The 23,937-nt window shown below is 37.2% G+C and overlaps 1 protein-coding gene across 2 annotated transcripts; it reads right to left on the bottom strand.

Annotated features, from left to right (window-relative positions):
* Nucleotides 1-4,692: 4,692 nt before the first annotated feature.
* On the bottom strand, nucleotides 4,693-23,260 carry LOC149812743 (indole-3-glycerol phosphate synthase, chloroplastic-like). 2 transcript variants are annotated; one of them, XM_089990775.1, is made up of 10 exons: nucleotides 22,967-23,260; nucleotides 21,702-21,941; nucleotides 21,433-21,609; nucleotides 20,355-20,429; nucleotides 20,217-20,261; nucleotides 19,971-20,135; nucleotides 19,319-19,397; nucleotides 7,837-7,919; nucleotides 6,708-6,776; nucleotides 4,693-4,880 (listed from the first exon to the last, which is right to left on the bottom strand). In XM_089990775.1, the coding sequence occupies exons 1-10, from the start codon at nucleotides 23,123-23,125 to the stop codon at nucleotides 4,797-4,799; spliced, it is 1,176 nt and encodes a 391-aa protein (XP_089846901.1). In that variant the 5' UTR covers nucleotides 23,126-23,260; the 3' UTR covers nucleotides 4,693-4,796. The 2 variants fall into 2 exon arrangements, with proteins under 2 accessions (XP_089846901.1, XP_089846902.1); XM_089990776.1 differs by having other exon boundaries at nucleotides 22,982-23,260.
* Nucleotides 23,261-23,937: the final 677 nt, after the last annotated feature.

Genomic DNA, 23,937 nt, shown 5'->3' with positions numbered 1-23,937 from the left:
AATTTTTAATTTAAAAAAAAACCTTAAAGTCTTAAACCCTGAAATAAAACACAAAAAGAAAATGAAGATGGAATGCCCACTGCCCATTCCCGCTGGAGATCCCACCAAATTGGAACTTGAGAGAGAGAGAGACCTCCACCTTGAAGGGTTGCACAGTTGCGCCTGAGCTGCAAGAATCCGCTGGATGCGACGGAGATACTCGTCGGACAGTTGGAGACAATGGTTGAGAGAGAGAGAGAGAGAGAGAGAGTTGGGTGGGGGAGGGAGGGGACTCTCATGACCCCTGGTGGGTTGGGCCCGGGCCCAGGTGGTGCCCACCCTGGCCCCCATGTGGCTCCACCACTGCCTGTGAGGGAGGCCCATCTGGAGAGCCGCTGATGCCAAAGCAAACGATCTTTCTGCTGCTGCATTAATGCCAGAGATCGATTATTCAAATAGTCTACTGTCTGATATGAGTCCAGACTGGACTCCTCCGTTGTAATTGGTTCTGTATGTAGTTTTATTTCAAGAAACTGGTATGGGTCTGCCTAACCCAACTTTCTTAGAAAAAAAAAAAACTCTAATGCTTTAAACAGTCAACATGGTCAAATTCATGTTTTCGTGATACTAAAAATGTGCTAGTGTGCAAGCACATATATATATATATATATATATAGTGACAAATATTGCAAGATCCATGAAAATTTCATGATAATATCGGAAGAAATTGCCTGAAAGTTTAAAACGTCAATTCTTGCAAGATTTATAAAAATCATAAATACCGTGATTTAAACGTGATATTTTAGTTTTAAACAGCTATTTATCATGAAAAAAGTGTGTTTTTATTTTTAAATATTTTTATTAATATTTTGTTATAAAAAATATGTTTTATATTTTTTAATTGATTTTTTATTGCTGAATTTTTGCCAAAAACACATGAGATTTATGAAAAATTTTAAAATTCTCACGAGTTTTTAAAAAAATGAGATTTTGCTGCTTTTAAAAAGGAGAGAGTGTGTTTTAAAGTAATGGAAAGTAGCAAACGGTTACTCATACTGTTAAAAAAAGTGTTGAAAACTAAATTTAGAAAAAAAAAACATTATGAAAGACTAAAACAAGCACCAAGAAATTAGGCTCAACTTTTCGTTTGGTATTCTATTTTAATAATGGATACCAAGGTAAGATCTATGCACATATTATCAAACCTAAACAATATAAACTTGATTTGTGTTTTTATAGTATTTTTACCCTTTTAATAAATTGGTCTAAACTCTCTCTCTCTCTCTCTCTCTCTCTCATGTTCTTCACTTTTTTACCACTGTGTACCACACTACCTTGCATCTCATTCTTTCACACCAACTACTACTGACCTCCCTACTCAATTTCCCTTTCTTCTATATTGCAATCATCACCTTTTACCACAAGTTCTTCTTCTATCACTGTTCATATATATTTCATTCCCCTCTTTCCTCTCACATAGACACATCTTTTTTTCATGATGAAGAACTCTCACCAAAGCCAGGAAAATTTAGGGTGGGGCCCGCAACCTCCCTGCCTTACATGACCCACCTCTGAAAGCTACAGACACACCCATGTGCCAGTAGGGTTTGATATGGTGCCTTCATCTCAGCACCTTCACAACCACCCCACTGGCCACGCAGGCAACCCCAGCCGGCCGGTGGCTATCAGATAGACACATCAATCACCATTATTAACATTCTTCTACTGCCTTTAGAAGCACTAACACCAACATCTACCTCTTTTCATTTTTTGTGTAAACACAAACTTGAGAGTGACAAGGAAACTCCAATGGCAGGTAGAACAGGGACAAAAAATCATAGGAAAGGTCGGCAACCATTTAGAATCTCAATGGGTTGAGAGAGAGAGAGATTTGATTCATTTAAACATATTAAGGGTAAACAACCATCGCCACCACTATCACTTCGCCATTACAACCTCCATTCTTGCTTTTTTTTACATTTCTCAAAAAAAAAAAAAAAACCTTACCTTTCTATTTTATGGGCCCATAAACAAATTCATCCCTACTTACATGTATTTGTTATCCATATATGTCTATGTGTATTTGCATGTATTTACATGTATTTGTTTGCATATGTTCATACATACCATGCATATGTGTCCATGCATGCATTTACATGTATGTGTGTGAATTCATGTCCATGAATGTGTTCATGCATGTATTTACATATTACTCATAAATGTATTGCTTTTAAATCTTCATGCATGTATTTATCCATGTGTACGTGTGCATGCATATATTTTTTCATGCATGTGTCCTTATTGTATGTATTTGCATGTAGTTGAATATGGGCCAATGCATGTATATTTATCATGCATATTTTGTGCATGCATATGTGTCTATATGAATTGTGGTTGTTGAATTAGTCCATGCATTGGATCAGATGCCAAGGATGGCGTTCATTGATAGCTTCCACAAAACCCACCCCAAGAGGCTAGTGTTATATTACTGCATTGGGGGAGGGTGTTGGAGGTGTCAATGCCCTCTCCATTGTCATTTTGTTTAGAAAACACTTCTCCTTCCTTGCGCAAGCTGAAGCATGGCGGCGACTCTCTGGTGGCATAAGGAGTAAGCTCATGGAGTTTTACTCAGTCAGAACAGTGATCGTAAGCGCAACATGCAGAGTCAGCGCGGCTAGGTCTCTGATCCTAGGGCGGTTTATCCATGTAAATAAAACAAATACACATAGCTATGCATCACAGTTTATACAACCCAGCTCTAGCTAGTACAAAGCTCCCTCCCAAATACAGCCTCAAAGTTGTGCACTTTGTTAGTAGCAATTGCTTTCATGGTGATTCATTGGCCTGCCAACAAGTCAGATATGACCCAATTCTGGTGGTTCAGATCCGCTAGGGACCCAATTAGGGAATAATGAAATAGGCCTGATTAACCATTTGGGTCAGACCGACATGGTTCAAGTAGTATATGGACCCGGTCTAGTTTATGAAATTACATGCCAAAGCTGGGTTCAACTAAGATCCACATTTTTCAATGTATAAAACATAAAAAGTAATATTTTGCCGGGTCTGGTTTATGTTATCCATATCCAGCATCAATATGGTTTCTAGATATGAAGTCCGAAAGGATCTAAGGACCTGATGTCCGCAGAGAGGTATTGTCGTAACAAGCCTTCTTTAAGACGGGATGTGTTCTCTCATTTTCTCATGTATGTTTTTAAGTGAGGACTTCTTCCTTATAAGAGACTGTTGATTGTTTTCACCCTCTTGGGTAGTCTTTACTCAACTGTTGGGGCTTACCAATTTTCTTTCTAAAGAAAAAAAATCAGTAACTAGTTTCACCAAATGCTTATCTAAATAAAGTACGTTCAAATGTGCTTCATTTGGATAAAGCCCACTTTTTGGGCGGTTTCTTGGAGAGATAGTGGGCCCAACTCTCTTCTCAACCCATGAATCCATGCATAAAACATGGTCACATATGACCAACAATAAAATAGGCAATAATGAAATAGGTCCGATTAGCCATGTGGGTCAGACCGACATGGTTCAAGTAATATATGGACCCATGTCTGGTTTATGAAATTCCATGCCAGAGCTGGGTTCGACTTAAGTTTCAACTAAGACCCACATTTTCCAATGTATAAAACATAAAAAGTAATATTTCGCCGGGTCTGGTTTATGTTATCCATATCCAGCCTCAAGTATGGTTCTGGATATGAAGTCTACTCTGGCTCTGACGCAGACCAGGTATCAGCACTATCAAGTAAGATATAAATTGAACCCACCAGGGACCCATGAAGGCCGACACATTGGCAGCCTTACTGATTCAACTTATCATAACCAATCTAGACCCGGTAGAAACCTTTAGGATCTAGATATTTGAATCCAAATATGGCAAAGTCACCTTATGTATCCTATCTTTCTTATCTTATTGGAACACTTTGATCATGCCCCACCAAGCCAAGCATTCTCGAGTTTTTTACAGTGTCGTCAAAATCACATCCAACCTTTAATCGTTTTGAAAACTGATTCAGGTGAATGGGCCGATTCCGAGTCCAAGCCCAATCGACCAACTTTTATCCAGAAAATGACGTGTCACAAAAATATTAAAAAAATTAACCCCTTTTTAAAAATTTAAAAAAAATAAGCCTAATGCGATACAAATTGACCGATTTAGTCTGATTTGGGCGTGTATGGTGGGTGTATACTGACAATCAGAACCGTTAATCAAGTCACACGAATTTGATTTTTTCCATTTTTTAAATTTTATTTTATTATCTTTAAATTAACTTGTTGTCTATACTTTGCCAAGAAATATAAAATTTCAATTTTTCATGAATTTGGCAAACGACATTTGCCGTTGGAAAATCTGTATCCTTCTGAGGATCCCATCCTTTGTCTAGATGGGTTTCATCCTATGCCAATCCTAACCAGCTGAAGAATCTGGACGGCTAGGATAAGTCCACATCCAAGTGAAAATGTGGACCAATCTTAGCCATTGAATGGACAGTTAGCATTGAATGTAGGATGTAACTCATCCTATGTCAAATGATGGGATACATTTTGTTTTTGTCAAGCAAACTAGACGTTTCCATTAAGAACAATGCCAAAAAGAATAACGGATGCCAGGCTAATTTTGTTCTTAGACTGAGGAAGACGGCAACTCAACTCTACGAACTCTTAAGTCACTAGAAATTAAACTGCATATTTTGGTTCTAAGACATATAAACCAATAAAATTTATTGATATGATATTGCTTGATTCGACAAAATGCAACTAAGGACCTTATCACAATGGATATATGAAAACCATAACTGAAATCATAGAGAAATATCTTTCCCAAAAAGCTCTGCAATTCCCTTGGTTGGATCAGCTTGCTTCACGATTGATTCCCCAACCAAAACCTGCAAGTTCAAAATACATCTAATTTTTAGGCATTTGCAACTGATGATACCATAATTGTGCATTTTTTCATGTAGCTGCACAGAAGTCAGGCTCCACGCCTGTCTGTGACTGTAGGTTGGCATACATGGGTGCAAGCAGACATAAATGTGCTTAGGGATGCATACCAGCTGAGCTCGAGCCGAGCCTGGGCTGTTCAAGCTCGGCTCCGCCAGAAGTACAAATGCTCGACATGAGCTCGAAGTTGAGCTTGAACAGCATTGTTCAAGCTTGGCTCAACTCCAAGCTCGAGCTGAGCTGAGTTGAGCCGAGCTTGACCGTAATCCACAAAAAGTTTTTGTTTTATCATTTCCGAAGGGGGCGGTATATGATACTGCTACCTTCAAAAAAATGGTAGAATGACTCACCGCGAGGGTAGGCCATCTTTTTCTGTTATAAAAAAGACAGAAAACACACATCTTAAATGGGTGGCTGGATTGTAAAAAATAAAAGAACTTTTTGGTTGGCTGCAGGGATTCGAACCTGTCACCTTCTAAAAAAATGTGTAATGCCTACACATTAAAGCCATAAGGGGTCTTGTGTCGCATAGCAAACAAAAATTATACATAATACATAGCTGAGCCTAATCGAGCTTAATAGAGTTCAGCGACTTGATCAAGCTCGGCTAGTTTATCTAGGCCGAGCTTGGTCATGTGTTCAAGCTCGGCTGATTTATTTTCACGGACAAGCTCGAGCCGAACTTAAACAAGCCGAGCTCAGGCTAGCTTGGCTCATTATGCAACCCTAAATGTGATATATGCATCCTGGAGAACGTGAGAATTGGCAAGGGTAAATATTCCAACAGCATGAGCACAATGTCCAACATATTGATACTCTATGTTTTGCACCTAAATGGACTAACTAGACCACTAGAGTCCTCTCAAGAGAGACACATGCTCTTGATAACTTCGAAATCAAAAGGGTTGAAGGGCTCATGAAAATCTGTTGCTTGCAGACTTGTATCCAGCTTGGTTAAGATGAAAGAGATGCCTAAGAAATGAGGGTTCCTGACACCAGCATAGTGTGAGAACTTCAGTGGTTGCACAGGCAGAGGTTTAGATATGACTGATTGGGACTTTGTTGGAGGCAGGTGCTCCCCTTGGTAATTTGAAATTGTGGGGAATCAGAAAGAATTATTCACGAAGATCAAAAGTACTTGCTGGGCAGGCTTAAGAGGGAGCTATGTGTTTGTTGTGAGAGAACTTTGCAAAATTAAATTCAGGAGGAGAGAATGGTTAAGTGTGGATGCAATTTGGAATCATTCCTGATGGGTGGCCTCCACCAAGTATAAAAGAGCTACACCTGCAAGTGGCATCTAGGCACACGAGTTGGAACTCTTGAGTCTCATACGTGCTCGGATCAAAGGAAGGCATCTTTATACGTGCAGGAGTAAATCAGGTATCCAATGATATGCTCTTCCCGGAGAACCTAGTGCTGGAATGGGTGCAGGATGCTATTTAAGACAGCAACTGTGGCATCTCACTATCCTGCTTCAACAAAATCTGGATGGCCAAAATTAAGGCAGTGATAAAGGGTAAACTAAGGTAAGGAACGGTACAGCAGAGATCACTTGATCTGATAAAAGGATTTATTTTAACTAGAAACAACCCCTGTACACTTGTTTTTTGTTGTTTCATTCTGTACAAAATGGGGAGCTTATCTCATGGAAAGATAAGCCCCCAGATACAGCTAAAATTGATTCATTTGTCCCACAGGGGTGTACATTTTGTAACTAGACTTTAAAAAATTAATAATGAAAAGGCAGATAAAACAGATGCAGAAATACATACGGCTTTAACCCCAGCATTCTGCACATATGCAATATCATCAGGGGTAAACAGTCCAGACTCCCCAACAACCTACAGGATGAGCACAAAGCATGTTAGCAGGTTGGTACATTTCTTCACAAAATCAAAGTATTTTTCCTTTCAGTTGCATCCATTCCAGATTGCTAGAATGCACATAACCTATGTCACATGGGTGCGGGTGCGGGTGCGGGTGCGGGTGCGACACGGGTGCGGCGCAATTTTAAAAATTTTGGACACGGGGACTCGGCTATATATATATATATATATATTTAAATATATATATATATATATATATCCAGTGTGTGCATATGTCTATATAAATTTTGGACTCGGCTCGTGACTCTTCCAAGTTGTCTCAGATCCTGAACTAACTGAGTTCAAATAGTAGTATAACTGGGTTAGAACCAAACTAGGCTGAGTTTATCATTGACTCAGCCGAGTCTTAGCTACCATGGGAATAAAACATCATCAAGGTATTAATTAAAAGCATTAACTAAAAGCATGTTCTGGTAAATGCATTAAATATCTTTTGCTAAAATTCATAACATTAATTAAAAGCATTAAAAGCTTTTAATTTTTCAAAGCTAGATTTGAAAAAGAGAGAGAGAGAGAGAGATCTCAGTGGATGAGAAAGTGTTGCTACTCGTGGATGACAATTTATTAGCTTTTATAAGAGAGAGAACTTGGTGGATGAAAAGTGTTGGTACTCGTGGATGAGAATTTATTAGCTTTTAAGATTGAGAGAGAGAATTAAATGATAATATTTAAGAATAATTTTTTTTTCTGGGCCTAATGTTTAAGACTCATGCTATATATATATATTTTTAAAAAATATATAAAAAGATCTTTTTTTTTATTTTTTGTACTAAAAATGGACATTTTTGGACTCGGTCAACGTTGACCGAGTCCAAAATTAAGACGGACTCGGCCTGGACTCGTTGACCGAGTCTGACTCGGCGTTGACCGAGTCCAGGCCGTGTCCGAGGCCGCACCCGTGTCCGCACCCGTGTCGGGGCGTGTCGACTCGGGTGCGGCACCTCCCTAGCCGAGTCCGTGTGACATAGCACATAACTAAATCATATGAATACAAAAGCATTATAACACAACTCACAATTATATCCCTCTGACGAATGACTTCACCACGCTCTCGCTCTAGAAGTTTTTTTGTATTTCTGATATCAACCTGAAACGTTTCTGCAGGTAAAAACCATAAACATGAGAACTTTAGGTGTAGCTTAATTTTTAGCTCATCTTAGACTCGACTAAAAATTTAACTTGGAAAAAAACTCCAAATCTCCAGACATATACAGCAGCCAAAAAAAAATGTGCTAGGAAACGATGCAGTCAGGATTCTCAGATTGGAGGTGAATGATATCGGTAGTACCAAAAACAATCAAAGGGTCATGCCCACCACTAAGAATTAGATCATGTTTAGATAACATCTCAGGCTTCAAAATTAAGCTGGTGCGCATAGGAGCCAGAGTGGGGAGCTGTCCATTCCAAAAGAGAAACTGCACAAGGATATTGTACACTGGAGATACCAGTTTCAACCTGAAGCCCTCCATCACAGTACTATTATGAAACTCTTTGTCATCCAAGGATCAACTTATGCCTGCCCTAGCCAACTAGAGGGACTGAGGAACATTCAGCATTCTTGTTTCCCAAGTGATGAAGGACATGGCAAGAGAAGTCAGTTTGTCCTAGGAAAATCTATTAGAGTAGAAAGTACCCAAAGGAGTGGCTAGCACACAAAAGATTGTTAAAATATGATGTATATTTATATATATATATATATATATATATATATATATATATTACGACACATACACATATATATAATATATATATGTCTATGTGTCTATCTATATATATAAATATATATATATTTATTTTGTAAAACCCGATAAGGGTATTTCTGTCATTTCACATGTACACGCATATCTTTGATATGCTTTCTTTTTCCTTTTTTGTTTTTTAGTTTTTCTTTTTTATTCATTTGAGAGGGGTCCACATAGAGTCGTTGGACCCCTCCAACGGTCATAAATATGACCGTTGGAGGGGCTCCAACGACTCTATGGGAGCCCCTCCTTGAGTCCTTTGCTGTGTATAAATAAGGGGCACAGCCCCATGTATTTCTTAAGCTTCTTGTGAAGCATTCTATGAAGTGAAATATATTTTTTACCTCTTTTTGTGCTTGACCACTTTTGTGGTTTATTTTGCCCTTTTGTGGCCTCTTGTGTATGTGCGTGCTTCCGTGCTTTCGCTTGGAGACTTTGCCCTTTTCATTTGGCACTTCATTACATGGTATCAGAGCCTTGGTTAAGAAGGCTTCATCGGATCCTCCCTTGACAAGTAATACCTCTCCTCTCTCTTGTCTTATAAATTCTTTTTCTCTAAATGGCCAACAAAGATGCAAAAATCGATCTCTCATTCAAATTGGATGGGACCAATTACCGCATGTGGGCGGCCGCTATGGAGAATAATCTCAAAGGTAAAAGGCTTTGGGGTTACGTATGTGGAACTATTCCGGAACCACAATTGAAGTTAACTAAATTTGAAGGAGGTGAGGAAAAAGCCTTGAACGAAGAAGAAAAAGAAAAGGCTTGGGAAAGTAAACATGCTAAAATCTTAGCATGGTTCATGAATAATGTCGAATTGAAGATTTGTGCAAACCTTACAAAATTCAAAAAGGCTAATGAAGCATGGTTTTTTATGAAAGGCATGTACACCCAAAGAGACCTTGCTAGGCATTTTTTTCTACAAGAGAAGGTAAGAGCTACCAAGCAAGGTGATATGAGCATTAGGGACTACTATAGTGCCCTATCCTCTTTATGGGATGAACTTGTCCTTCTCGAACCGCAATGGGAAGGAAGTGTTATTGCTATGAGACAAGAGCAAATGGAAAAAGAGAGGTTCTTTCAATTTATTCATGGGCTTCGTCCCGAATTTGAACAACTTAGAGGATCTCTACTTCATAGGGCCTCTACTCCTCTAAGCGATATTTTGGCCGATTTATGTCAAGAAGAAACCCGTTTGGCCTTGAAAAAAGATGTTGATGAAGTGCATGCCGTGTCTAGACCCGGCAACAATGTAAGATCATATAAACCACCACATTTTTGGAAGAATAATGGTGGTAGAGGAAGAAAAATCATTTGTCATAATTGTAATGAACCGGGCCATATTCGTCCCGATTGCCCTAGATTCAAAAAGAAGGTGGCTTCCGTGAGGGAAACTCCTCCAATCATCAATGAAGATTCAAAGAAGGATGGTGACATAAAGGAGTCCATCGCTCATCTAACCGAAACTCTTCAACAATTTATAAAGATGAACGCCTTGTTAAAATGTACCCATCAATTGTTGTAATTAGATATATTTTATATATATAAAAGATGATACATATACATATATGGTATATATGTATATGTATCCTCCTATTTATATATATAAAATATATATTTTCCTTTTGTTTAGCCGTAGGGGTATTTTAGTCTTTTCCTCTGTTTTACGCACATTCACTTTATGAATGTGATTGTAATTTATTTTCTTTTTCTTTTTCTTTTATTTTTATTTCTTTTTTTCTCAAGTACCAAAAGGTACCTTGGGGGGCCCACTCAAATAGACGTTGGGCCCCTTCCAACGGTCACATTTGTGACCGTTGGAGGGGCTCCAACGTCTATGAGTGGAGCCCCTCCAAGGCTCCTTTTTGTTGTTATAAATAGGGGCTCTCCCCTTTGTATTTCTTAATTCTTGAGGGAGCTTATGCTCCATTGTAATGGGGTTTTTACCCCTTCTCCATTATTCTTCAATGATATGCAACTTATGACTTTATGTCATATTTTTCCCTTTTTATGGGTTTTATGTGTTAGCACATTATGTGCTTATGTTGTTTCCCTTTAATGGGTATATTTGCACTCCACGTGCATAAGTATGGGTTCATTATTGAACCCAATGTATTCCAAGTCACTTTCTAACATGGTATCAGAGCGAGGTCACGATGGGGTTGTCCTTTGGTGCAACGGAAAGCGTGTCGCTCAAGAAATGGTGAAGTATTCATTGCTCTTCCTTTTTGCTTTGAAGTTATTCGGTATGTATCCCTTTTCTTAAAATATTATGCATTTGAAAATATGTTTCTTGCATATAGTTTGTTCGTTTAATAGTTATGATAGTTGAATTATGTCTTTTCACATTTTATGTGCTCGTATATTTTAAAATTATCTCCCTCAAATTTGGTGAACTTGTTTGTTGTTCAAATATATAATTTGTGTTTATCGAACTACTCATCACATATAATAGCAATTTATGTTTTTTTAAAATTACCTTCAATTATGTGAGATTTATAATTCTTACATAACTATCTCATGATTCACCTATAAATTAATTTTTAAAATTATATATATGATTTCTTGCTAAAGTAATGATCTTTGCTTAAAATTTCTTAACTCTCATATAAACCCTAATTTGATTTGAGTTCCTCTTTTGATTATGAATTTTAGTGCATTTTTTTGAAAAATTTGATATAATCCTTATATGAAAATCTCTCACATCTAAAAATCTTTGTTGAATCCTAAAGTAGTTCTTGTTAATGATAACTTATAAGAACTCCTAAAAGTTTTTTCAATGTTTCTTTTTTGAAAAACTGTTTATGATAAACCATTAGGAAAGATTTTTTAAAAAAGGAATTTCTCACACTACATAGAGTGCATAGTTCATCTTTTGCATCCTTTTGGTATAAATGATTTCATTTTTCATCTTTATAAACTTGTTGGTTTGTATTTTTCATAAGGTTTCGAAACCTCTTAATAACATCTTTTAAAAATGCCTACATTGGCCATAATATGGTTTTCTTTGTCCTCAATTGCAATTGTTAAAGTTTGAGAATTTCAAGCATTGCTCTTTTTATAAAGTGCATACTTGCTCACTTTTGTGTATTTTTGTGTTTTGTGCACATTTGTTTCTCAAATATTTGCGCTTGTATGCATTCCCTCTTTTTTATGAAATACATGCCTTTGTGCATGTTTGTTTACACCTTGGTGTGTATTTGTTCAAGTATTGTATGAGTGCCTTCGTGCACATCTTTTATAAAGCCTTTTGTGCTCACATGTGTATTGTCTCTTCGTAGACATTTTTGCATTATGGAGCCTTTATGCACATTTATTTTTGGGAAAAATATAATGAACTTAGATATTAAGTCATTTTTAAATCATTGTAAGTGCTTTTAGCACTTTGAATGTTTCCGCATATCTCATCACAATCAAAGGTTTTTTTAAAAAAAATTGTTGTATGGGATTTAATCCCAAATTTATAAATTTTCAAGTGTTTTAAATATTCATTCCTTGAGTATTGTATTAAAGCCTTCTTTGTGAACCATTACGGTTCTTATGATTTCTTTGATTAAAAGCTTGATTGTCTTGATGAATTCTTTATGTTGTTGTGTTTATTGCTTAATAAGTCCTTTTTGGTATAAATGACTTGTTTGAAGATTAAGCATAATTTGTGTTTATGCAAAATTGTTGTTATAAAGCACATTATTGATTATTGGACCTTTTGATTCAATTTTTTAATCGGTCCTCTTTTCTTTGAAAAATGATTCCTTAAGTGTTTATTGCCTTTTTGTGGTATTTATATTTGTCTATCACATGTTATTTAATGCATCTCTTATTTGGCCTTATTATTGTTATATTAGAGATGTTTGTTGAGGTGAGTTATGGGCACCTCGTGTTATATCATTTTAGTTTGTCCACCTTCCATATTATAGATGGTTGTTGAGGTGAGTTATGGGCACCTTGGGACTCTAAAATGATTTGTTGTATGATCTCTAATTATGAGTGTGTCACTCATTTTTTCTCTTGTGGCCATTGATATTATGGATGCTTCTATGTAAATGTGATGGACATATGGTGTTTTAAAACCTTAAATGTTTTAAGGTATATTAAAAATCAAGGGTTTTGGGATTATTGCCCAACCTTTTCTTGTTTATGAATCTTATGAGTGCATTTGCACATTTATGATTTTGTGTTCTTGTGATTTTGCACAAGTATTCTAAGTGTTCTTGGTGTGTGTATGTTCACACATTTGTTCTCAAGAATTTTATTTTATCGATTATAGTATCTTGTTGAAGATATTTTTTACATGCATGTTATTGTTATGAGAATTCATTTTAAAAGGAGTATTGTTTTATTCGAGGTTTTTTTTTTTCATTACAAGTTTATTGCCTCAAAAGTCTTTTCCTTTTATGTCCATTATCTAAGTGTCATCATATGTAGACAAGAATTTTATTACACCTTCGTGTGTTTTTAGCCCTTTGTTGGCTTTTGCTCTCTTGGTCTAGTAGCTGAACACACTTGTCTTGAGTGATCTTATATGTAGACAAGACACGTTGATTCACACCATCGTGTGTGATCTTAGTCCATGTTGGCGTTTGTGTTCTTGTTCTAGTCGCTTAGATGTATGCCCATGGTTGGCTTATTTCACTCATTTCAAGTGTCATCTTATGTAGACAAGAGATGTATTATGTTTTAGCCCATGGTTGGCTTATTACTCTTGTTCTAGTAGCTGAACATACTTGGTTTTAAGTGTATTTTTACGTAGACAAGCGATACTTTTTAGTCCATGTTGGCATGTATTCTCTTGCTCTTGTCGTAGATGCACTTATTTCAAGTATTATTATATGTAGACAAGAGGTTCGTTTACACACCTTTGTGTGTGTCTTTGGCCTTTAATGGCTTTATATTCTTGATCTAGTAGCTTATACACTTGATTTATGAGTTTTGGAGGACTAATGAGGAAGTTGTTTGTAATGAATAAACTATTATTGAAATTTGCAAAATTCCATTCATGACTTGTATTTTTCAAGTAAATCATTTTTTTGATATGCATATCAAGTTGATTTCTTAGCATTTAATCTATATATTAAGTGCTTATGGTTTTTGCCACCCTTATATGTAAAATGTTTTTTTTTTCAATTAAGTGTGACTTTCATAAATGTTTTAAAAAAAAAAACCTTGTGAACTCTTGGGTTTATTTTGCCTAAAGTATGCTTGGAGACTTCGTTTCTCTTATTTGGAACTTCACTACATGTTTGAAGCATTTTTTAGTTCTTTGAGTATTAATTCATATAATGATTCGTATATGCATATGCTCTTTATGGCCTTTTTTGGGCTCTCATTCAATAAAGCATATGTATGTTATGCCTCTTCGTAGGCTTCTTGTGGTATCCCTTAGTGGATCTTTTTGTTATTCTCCATTATGGGGTTATATTTGTCCAATGGTGGACCTTATGAATGCATTATGCATTCTTGCAATTTTTGCATAATTTGCTTCCGCTCATTTTGTTTTAACATAATGTATGATTTAGAAACTTTGGTTTTCTAAATTTTTTGTTTCATACTAAAGTAACTATCATATTATGCATAAATTTTGCACTTTGTTAGGAATGTTCCTTTTTGAGTAAAGTGCAAAGATATTGTTTACTTGTTCTTTGTTGCTTTCTTTTCTCAGGATCTTGGAGATAGGACAAAGGGAAGTACCCTGGATGGTTCGGGAAATGCGTTCATCATTTGAAGACAATTGGAGGAAGGCTATTTCAAGTTTCATTGCATCCTTGCCGAAGCCTCTTGGAGTCACTGAAGCCTCGTGGAGTTTTGCCCTTTTTTCAATCTTTTCGTTTCCCTGCAAAGCTTGAGGGGGGGTGTTAAAATGTACCCATCAATTGTTGTAATTAGATATATTTTATATATATAAAAGATGATACATATACATATATGGTATATATGTATATGTATCCTCCTATTTATATATATAAAATATATATTTTCCTTTTGTTTAGCCGTAGGGGTATTTTAGTCTTTTCCTCTGTTTTACGCACATTCACTTTATGAATGTGATTGTAATTTATTTTCTTTTTCTTTTTCTTTTATTTTTATTTCTTTTTTTCTCAAGTACCAAAAGGTACCTTGGGGGGCCCACTCAAATAGACGTTGGGCCCCTTCCAACGGTCACATTTGTGACCGTTGGAGGGGCTCCAACGTCTATGAGTGGAGCCCCTCCAAGGCTCCTTTTTGTTGTTATAAATAGGGGCTCTCCCCTTTGTATTTCTTAATTCTTGAGGGAGCTTATGCTCATTGTAATGGGGTTTTTACCCCTTCTCCATTATTCTTCAATGATATGCAACTTATGACTTTATGTCATATTTTTCCCTTTTTATGGGTTTTATGTGTTAGCACATTATGTGCTTATGTTGTTTTCCTTTAATGGGTATATTTGCACTCCACGTGCATAAGTATGGGTTCATTATTGAACCCAATGTATTCCAAGTCACTTTCTAATACGCCTCTACATCATCCTCTTCACCTTCCACTTCCGGTGCCACCATCTCCTCTTTTCCATGTATGACTTCTTGGATTCTTGACTCGGGTGCCTCTTTCCATATGACTCCAAATGCATCACTTTTATCAAAACCAAGTCTCAATAAATTTAAATCATATGTATCCACCGCCGATGGAACATCTTTAAATGTTGAAGGCATTGGAAACCTTGAGAAAACTTATGACCAAAACAAAGAATTTTTTGTTCCCAAAATCCGAATTATTCCAAAACTTAATTTAAATCTTTTTTCGGTCTCTCAAATTACCGATTTTGAATGTAATGTCTCGTTTTCACCAACCCATTGCTATGTGCAGGATCTCCGGTCCGGGAAGCGGATTGGGCAAGGCCATAGAAGAGGGGACCTTTACTATATGGATTTTTTGTCTTTGCCATCCAAATCATTTTGTAATCATGTTCAATCCAAAGATATTGAGACTTGGCATAAGAGACTTGGACACCCTAGTATTTCCAAGTTGTACCTTTTTCCGTTTTTGTAAAAATTTTGTAATACAAATACATTTACATGCAATGATTGTATTCTTGGGAAAATTCACTCTCTTCCATATTCTCATAGCAATTTTGTGTCAAAAAGGCCTTTTGAACTTGTGCATTCCGATGTATGGGGACCGGCACCCGTTATGTCCAAAGGGGGCTTCTCTTACTATGTTTCTTTTATTGATGATTTTACTAGATACACCTGGGTTTACATTATCAAAAATAAATCCGATGTCTTCACTAATTTTAAAGAGTTTCACGCTCTTGTTCAAAATCAATTCCAACACAATATAGCCACTTTTAGATCCGACTCAGGAGGAGAGTACATGTCTAAAGATTTTCAAAATTATTTTAAAACAAATGGAATTTTGCACCAACGATCTTGTCCTAAAACTCCGCAACAAAATGGTCTTGCAGAAAGGAAACATAGACACTTAATCGAAACCACAAAAACTCTTCTTGTGTCTAAAAATGTTCCTAAAAACTTTTGGGCCGAAGCTCTTCTCACCGCAACATATCTTGTGAATCGTATGCCCTCTTCTTCTTTAAAAAATGTTTCGCCCTTTGAAAATTTATTTAAAATTACTCCAGATTTTAATAGACTAAGAATCTTTGGATGCAAATGTTTTGTACTTAGTCTAAGACAAGATAAGTTGTCACCTAAAGCTATTGAATGTGTGTTCATTGGCTATGGTGAGAATCAAAAAGGCTATAGATGCTATGATATTCGAAACAATAAATTATATGTGTCGAGAAATGTAAACTTTATTGAAGAACAAAATGGTTTCGATATCCACACATCTAAGGAAGACATCAATTATTCTTTTCTATTCGACTTAGCTCCTAAAATTGAATCCCCTGAGGCAATTACTTGTGATACTAGCTGTGATGGAATTTTACATTATAATGATAATACTTCCCAAAATGAAAACCTTAATGATATAAATGTATATACCCGGCGGATAGGAAATGAGCATCAACCTGCTATTGACAGATACTCTCAAGACTTCTCTTTAGAAGAATCTATTGATAACAATCCACCTAGGAGATCTTCTCGTACTAGTAGGCCACCACAAAAATTTGTGTCTTATGAATCTTTTTCTCCGAATTATAGGGCCTGTCTCATGTTAATACATTTGTATCATGAGCCTACCTCATTCAAGGAAGCTAAAGATCACCCACATTGGATTGAAGCTATGAAAAATGAATTAGAGGCTCTTAACAAGGCCCAAACCTGGAGCATTATTCCTCAACCTTTAAGAAAAAAAGCAATTGGGTGTAGATGGGTATATAAAGTCAAAACCAAATGTGATGGGTCTCTTGAAAGATACAAAGCTCGTTTGGTTGCAAAAGGCTACGCCCAAGAATATGGGATTGATTATGAAGAACCATTTGCTCCTGTAGCCAGAATGACTAGTGTACGAACCCTAATTGCTTTAGCATCCGTCAAACAATGGCCGATATATCAACTTGATGTTAAAAATGCGTTTTTAAATGGAACTCTGTGTGAAGAAGTTCTTATGGACCCTCCGCCGGGTCTTGAAATTGGGAAAGGTAATATTCTAAAATTAAACAAAGCTCTCTATGGTCTGAAACAAGCACCAAAAGCTTGGTATGATCTTTTTAGCAAAGTAGTTCTTGATAATGGTTTCTCCTCATGTTACACAGATACTGCTTTGTTTGTTAAATCTTCTAATGAATACATAACAATTTTGTTATTATATGTTGATGACATGATTATCACAGGTAATGATAAGAAAGGTATTGATCTTATTAAAAATATTCTTAAGAAAAATTTTGATATGTCTGATCTGGGTTTCCTAAGGTATTTCTTAGGAATTGAAGTTGCATACTCCCCCAAGGGGTATGTCCTATCTCAGATGAAGCTTGCCTCTGACATTATTGCTAGGTTTGGGCTGACAGATGACAAAAGGGTGGAGACTCCAGAAGTGATCAATGCCAAGATGAGAGCCAATGATGGCACTCCCTTAGCAGACCCCACGCCTTATCGTCAATTGATTGGATCCTTAACATATTTATTTATCACCAGGCCTGACATTTCTCATGCAATTCATAGTGCAAGTCAATTTCAGACTGCTCCTACCACTACTCACATGGCAGCAGTAATGAGGATTATCAGATACTTAAAAAATTCCATAACTAAGGGAGTATTCTTATCCTCTTCTTCACCTCTTACTTTACTTGCGTATACTGACTCTGATTGGGGGGGTAACCCCGATGATCGTATTTCTACCACAGGCTATTGTGTGTTTCTTGGGGAGTCGCTTATCTCCTGGAGGTGTAAGAAGCAGCGTAAAGTTTCTCTCTCGTCTACCGAAGCAGAATATCGTGTGATGGCCACTACCACAACTGAGATTATATGGTTAAGAAGCTTACTTAAAGATATGGGTGTCTCATTCTCAACTCCTTCAAAGCTGTGTTGTGACAACAAGAGCTCCATTTATATTGCTAGCAATCACACTTTTCATGAACGAACGAAGCATATTGAGATGGACTGTCATTTTGTTCGAGATGAGTTCTTACGAGGCACCATTCAACTCCCATATGTTCCTACCGAATATCAGTTGGCGGACTTCTTCACCAAAGCTTTGCCTTCGCCTCGCTTCTACTTCCTCCTTAGCAAACTCTCGGTGATTTCACCATGTGTTTGAGGGGGGTGTTAAAATATGATGTATATTTATATATATATATATATATATATATATATATAGATAGATTACGACACATACACATATATATAATATATACATGTCTATGTGTCTATCTATATATATAAATATATATATATATATATATATATTTATTTATTTTGTAAAACCCGATAGGGGTATTTCTGTCATTTCACATGTACACGCATATCTTTGATATGCTTTCTTTTCTTTCTTTTTCCTTTATTCTTTTTCCTTTTTTGTTTTTTAGTTTTTCTTTTTTATTCATTTGAGAGGGGTCCACATAGAGTCGTTGGACCCCTCCAACGGTCATAAATATGACCGTTGGAGGGGCTCCAACGACTCTATGGGAGCCCCTTCTTGGGTCCCTTGCTGTGTATAAATAAGGGGCACAGCCCCATGTATTTCTTAAGCTTCTTGTGAAGCATTCTATGAAGTGAAATATATTTTTTACCTCTTTTTGTGCTTGACCACTTTTGTGGTTTATTTTACCCTTTTGTGGCCTCTTGTGTATGTGCGTGCTTCCGTGCTTTCGCGTGGAGACTTTGCCCTTTCATTTGGCACTTCATTACAAAGATTGCTATATTTTGCGCAGGACAAAGGAAGCCAGCAGCTATAGTTTAATGGTAAGAGAACCAAAACTTAGCCACCTTGGATGAAGAGATAGTTCAAGGGAAGGAATTCTCGTATTAGTAGAATTTATGTTAATTTCTTAAGATCACATCAGAAGTCGAAATAAATACAAAATTCTAGCTGAATATGCAAGACTTTATTCTGCTTTGACACCAGGAGATGGTCTCATATGGAACTTCCCTTCTTACCAGTTGCTTTTAGATTCTTATTATCTGTTCTTTTCCTTTATTTTAGCTCATCTTTCATATACTTACCAAGATGTTGTTTCAAGTTTCAACCTTACATTAACTTTTGTGATTAAACAAAAGTAGTATTTTTTCAAACATAGAGAGGGCCTTATGAAATGCACAAAAATTTAGTCATATATATATATATAGTTTACTTCTTTTAGGGTGACAAAGATGCACATACCAAGGTCACGGTTATTGATACCAATGAGTTGAATTCCTTCTATTCCCAAAACACGATCCATTTCCCTTTCATTGTGCACCTAAAGAAAGATAGAGAAGTATTTTGTTAGCTATCATTCTCAAGGGCTGATATTATGCTAACTGCACACATATACATTGAGTCAAAAACTACCATTAACCCAAAATAACAATTTTAACTTAACAGTAACAAGTGACAATTTGCTGAACAACTGATCCAACTAATAAGACACAAAGACATCATAAGAAACAAAAACCAGAGTGAACTACAAATAGTTTGTGCAGTTTCATCCACTCTTTTGAAATCACATCCATATTTAAATACTCACATTAGTGTTTAGTTTGGAAATATCACTTTCCAGCACATGATGAAATCTCATCCATATTTAAACCAAAACTATTTAGTATTTAACTCATCATCATGGTCAACAAAATTCAATTTGAAACTATAATAATGAAACAAAAGAAAAAAGTTATTTTTTTTACCTGATGAAACAGGGGCCAAGTTAGTTTCAAAAGCAGCTCAGATACTCCCAAGTCAATATTTATAAAACACTATTTAGTGTTTAAAAAAGTTCACCCACTTTAAGAAGGGACGTCACAAAATGAAAAAGATCAGGGAATACCATACAAACCTCAACTAGTGCCGCCATGCCAAGTAACTTGCATATCTTAGTCATATATTTGATATCCAGATCAGGCAACACAGCCGCAATCAACAGAACAGCATCTGCACCTTTTACTCGAGCATTATAAATTTGCCAAGTGTCAATGACAAATTCTTTGCAGAGGAGAGGGCACTGGCAATTCATGTTCATGTTAGCAACGTTCGTGTATGAAACTTTACAATAAGCAAGGAGAGACATTCACGTAAGACAGACCCTTATACCCGCATTGTGTATGGCCTCGAGATTATCAAAGCTTCCCTTCAGAAAGAACAACTTCAATCAGTATGTGGAATAGTGAATAATAGTATGAACAAATTTATTCTTCATACAAATAGTGCTCAACACATTTACCTGGAAATACTTCTCATCTGTCAGGACACTGAGGCATGCTGCACCGCCTGCTTCATAAGCTTGTGCTATTTTCACCTATAACAAATATATTCAGAATCAATGGATCAAAAAGAAATGAAGGAACACTATACCACATGGAGCCAAAACTATCGGACTTGCCAGTGGATGCACTTCAATAAACATGACAACATAGTAAGACTATAGACTGCAGGTAATGGACTGCTATTTGAAATAAAAGTAGCACACTGCATTCTACAAATCTACATGCACATTCAGCTGAAGACAATTTGAATCAAACTTCGCAAAAGCAACTCAATTTAGGGGCCATGCAGGCACTGAGATCCAATCGATTCAGCACTCCTAATTGTATGAGCAAGACTATCAAAACTAATAATTAGAAAGAAATACGATCACACAAGTGCAAGGTGAGTACACTAGACCCAAACAGTGCAGGTTGTGTATGGTGGTCTGCAACCCAAATAGTTGTTGTATATACTTGTTGGTAGGAAAGGGCATGAGGTCTGGGGCCAGCCTGAGCACAAGTTCAATGTGCAAAAGCCAGCTGGGCAGAAAAACCAAGCTCAATCTGGTAGGTTACCAGACCGTGCCTATGGCCTGCTTGATTGTGATCAGGCCTCCAACTTGAAACCAAGTTTTTATGTTACCAGATAAGGTCAGACCTCTTATATAAAATTTGGAATGCATGGGGTTTCGTCTGACAGGAGCTGGCCTTGGTGTAAACCGAGCTCATTCTGGAGAGGTATCAGCAACCTATGAGATAGACTAACCTGATGCCATTGTCATTATCAAGACTTATCAAACTAAGACCAGAAAGTAAGATAACCCAAAACAGCCATCAGAGGAGGGAAGAGGCACCTGAAACAATTGTAAACTAATTGGCCTAGCCTGTTGTCACTAAGTTGCAACAGCCTAGCACCATGATAAATATAATAGATATCCTTAAGGGAAACAATGAACTCTTTTCAATCATTAAATTGAATTGTAGCTTCAAAACTCAAAAGAAGATCTACAAGGTGCAAGTAAGCCAAAGGTGAAAAGACAAATATTACAATTTTACCGGGTCAAAATCCTCTCGCAGCACTCCTCTGCTAGGAGATGCCTTCTTCACTTCAGCTATCAAAGCTGGCAATCCTGTATGCAGATGGGACGCCTTCAGAGAACCTACGAAATCTCTAGCAGGTGGTGCATTCCCAAGAGCCTTCTTTAAAGTCTCCAAAGGCCTAGTCTCCTTTAACTGGAAAAAGAAGATAAAGAAGACGGTAACTACAACTCAGTAGAACACATAAATCAAATACTTTCTTTGCAGAAACAGAACAAGAGACAGGCCTGTGAGACTTCCATGTCCTTGTTCCAGATAATCTCTTCCAGAATGTTCCTCGGAGTATTTTCCTCATTCTGCAGACCCACATAATGCAATGGAGGACCAGTTGGCGGATGCCTTCTAATTCTGATCCCCTGGTTGGCATACACATCACCTCGTTCGGAACTCTCTTGCCACTCTTTTATTTCCGCAGGGGTCAATTCAAAGTCACTAGCCGAAGTAAGAGTTGCATGTCCAGCCTTAGACTGCAAAATACCAAGCAAAAAATTATCAATATCAGAGATGATAACGAGCAACACCAGATGGTTTAATTGCTTTAAGACCCTTTACAATGGTTGTATCAAACTAAACACGCAAGGACCCGTCACCAAGTTCGAATCGAACAATTCAAAGACCAAAGCCGCAGCAAAACTAACATAAGCCTATCCAACCCCAAACTGGAATCAGACATGTAGTCGGTTCCATGGGTATAGCAGCAAGGGGTTTTTAAAGGCAACCTCCATTCAGCGCGACCGTACCAAGCTACCAACAAATGAATGAATCATACCATTTAATCCCCTTTTGAAGTTCCAAATCTTCAATGTTTCGTTCAGAAATTATCACAGATATCAACTGACTCGGTGAGGGTTACAAATTATTCAAAATTATAGTCGGACACCAAAGTATGTGAAATTCATACACAAAATAGCAGCCCCAAAGAATGCATAAGATTTCTATGACCGAAGGAAAAGGCACCATAATGAGCAATACTAATATCAAACTCATAACCGTATGTACTACAACAACTAAAAAATGATCCTTTCAACAAGCAGCTAATAGCTCAAAATCCTGTAGGACTACGGATATACAAAATCTACAAGAAAAAAACTTGCACAAAGGAAAAGTACATAAAGCTACAATTAAAACCCATATCAGTGACAAAACTAAACATGCAAAATCCATCACAAACTACAAAAAACACAAATCCATTCCTCAGAACAAACCTCCAAATCTCAACACCCACAAGAATCAGCCAAATTATAAAAAAGAATCAAACTACAAATCAACTGCAATTTCGAAAATGGGAAAAATCCAATTTAAATTACGATTTACAAAGTGAAAAAGAGTAACAAAAAGCCATTTTGACGAGAACCCAATAAAAACCCACACTTAAGAAACCTAAAAAATCCACCAATTCAACAAATTCCACAACAACAACGGCAACCACCAAAGTAAACACACACACACACATTTAAACCCGCTAAAATTTTCAGTTATTTTCTTCACTCGCCTGCTGAGCCCGTACATTCGAGAGAGACAGCTTCCTGAAATCGGCTGCCATCAAACCTCCGGAGAGAATCGTCTTCTGGTTGAGAACCTCGCGAGATTTAATGGCTGATCCCTTGAAGAAGCGAAGGCCAGCTGCAGGCTTCACGCCTATCCCCTCCATTCTATGGTCTCTTCCCCAATTTTTCTGCCCCTAGGAAGGGGGAAGAAGACGATGGTCGTTCTTTTTCTGGACGATGGTTCTCTCTCTCTCTCTCTCTCTCTCTCAAATAGAAGGAAGTAGCAGTGGCAGGGACACTGAATCCATTGGGTAGAGATGGGAAGAGACACGATAAAATTGGGGCCGTTAATAAATGTGTAATCTTCCTTGGGAAATGAATTTCTCTATGTTTGGCATCGTCCCTGCTGTGCTGTCTCGTTGCAGAAACAGTACCTGCATTTATGTCCTGGCTTTTTTGGCAATGACAGTGATCATGTCACCTGATCTTTACACGGACACGAATACGGATACGAAACACGAATGTTTTGCTCTTGTGGTAATCAAGGCTCAAGATCACTTGTATGTAAAGCTTCCAAGTCAGAGACTTCGTCGCGCTGGACTTACCAGTAGTGTAAAACTGGTGGGTGCACCTCTCGCTTCAGGGAGGCATCTTGTTTCAGCTTAGATTTGAAACTATTCAGCTACTAGTCAATGAATGAAACTATTAAGTTGCTCACAAGGGAGGCTCATCTGATAGGAGTGACTTGTGAAAGTCACCAAGTTTGAGGGTGTTTGATACACGGGACACAACCGTACAGAACCGACCGGTCCCTGCCCGAGCGCTGTCCCGCGTTTGATACACAGGGTGAACCGTGTTCATGACAGCCCAAATGGTGTCCTGTGCAGTCGCTTCACATACGATTAGCAAGTCCAGAACAAACGCCACACACTGGTCCCCCCGGGTGGCATTTGTCCTCGCATGCAAACACGGCCTG

Source organism: Nuphar pumila, chromosome 16, assembly GCF_984573655.1.
Source record: "Nuphar pumila chromosome 16, dmNupPumi1.hap1.1, whole genome shotgun sequence".
Lineage (NCBI taxonomy): Eukaryota > Viridiplantae > Streptophyta > Magnoliopsida > Nymphaeales > Nymphaeaceae > Nuphar > Nuphar pumila.
The sequence above is the reverse complement of the archived record's forward strand: the minus strand, read 5'-3'. Positions and strand labels throughout refer to the sequence as shown.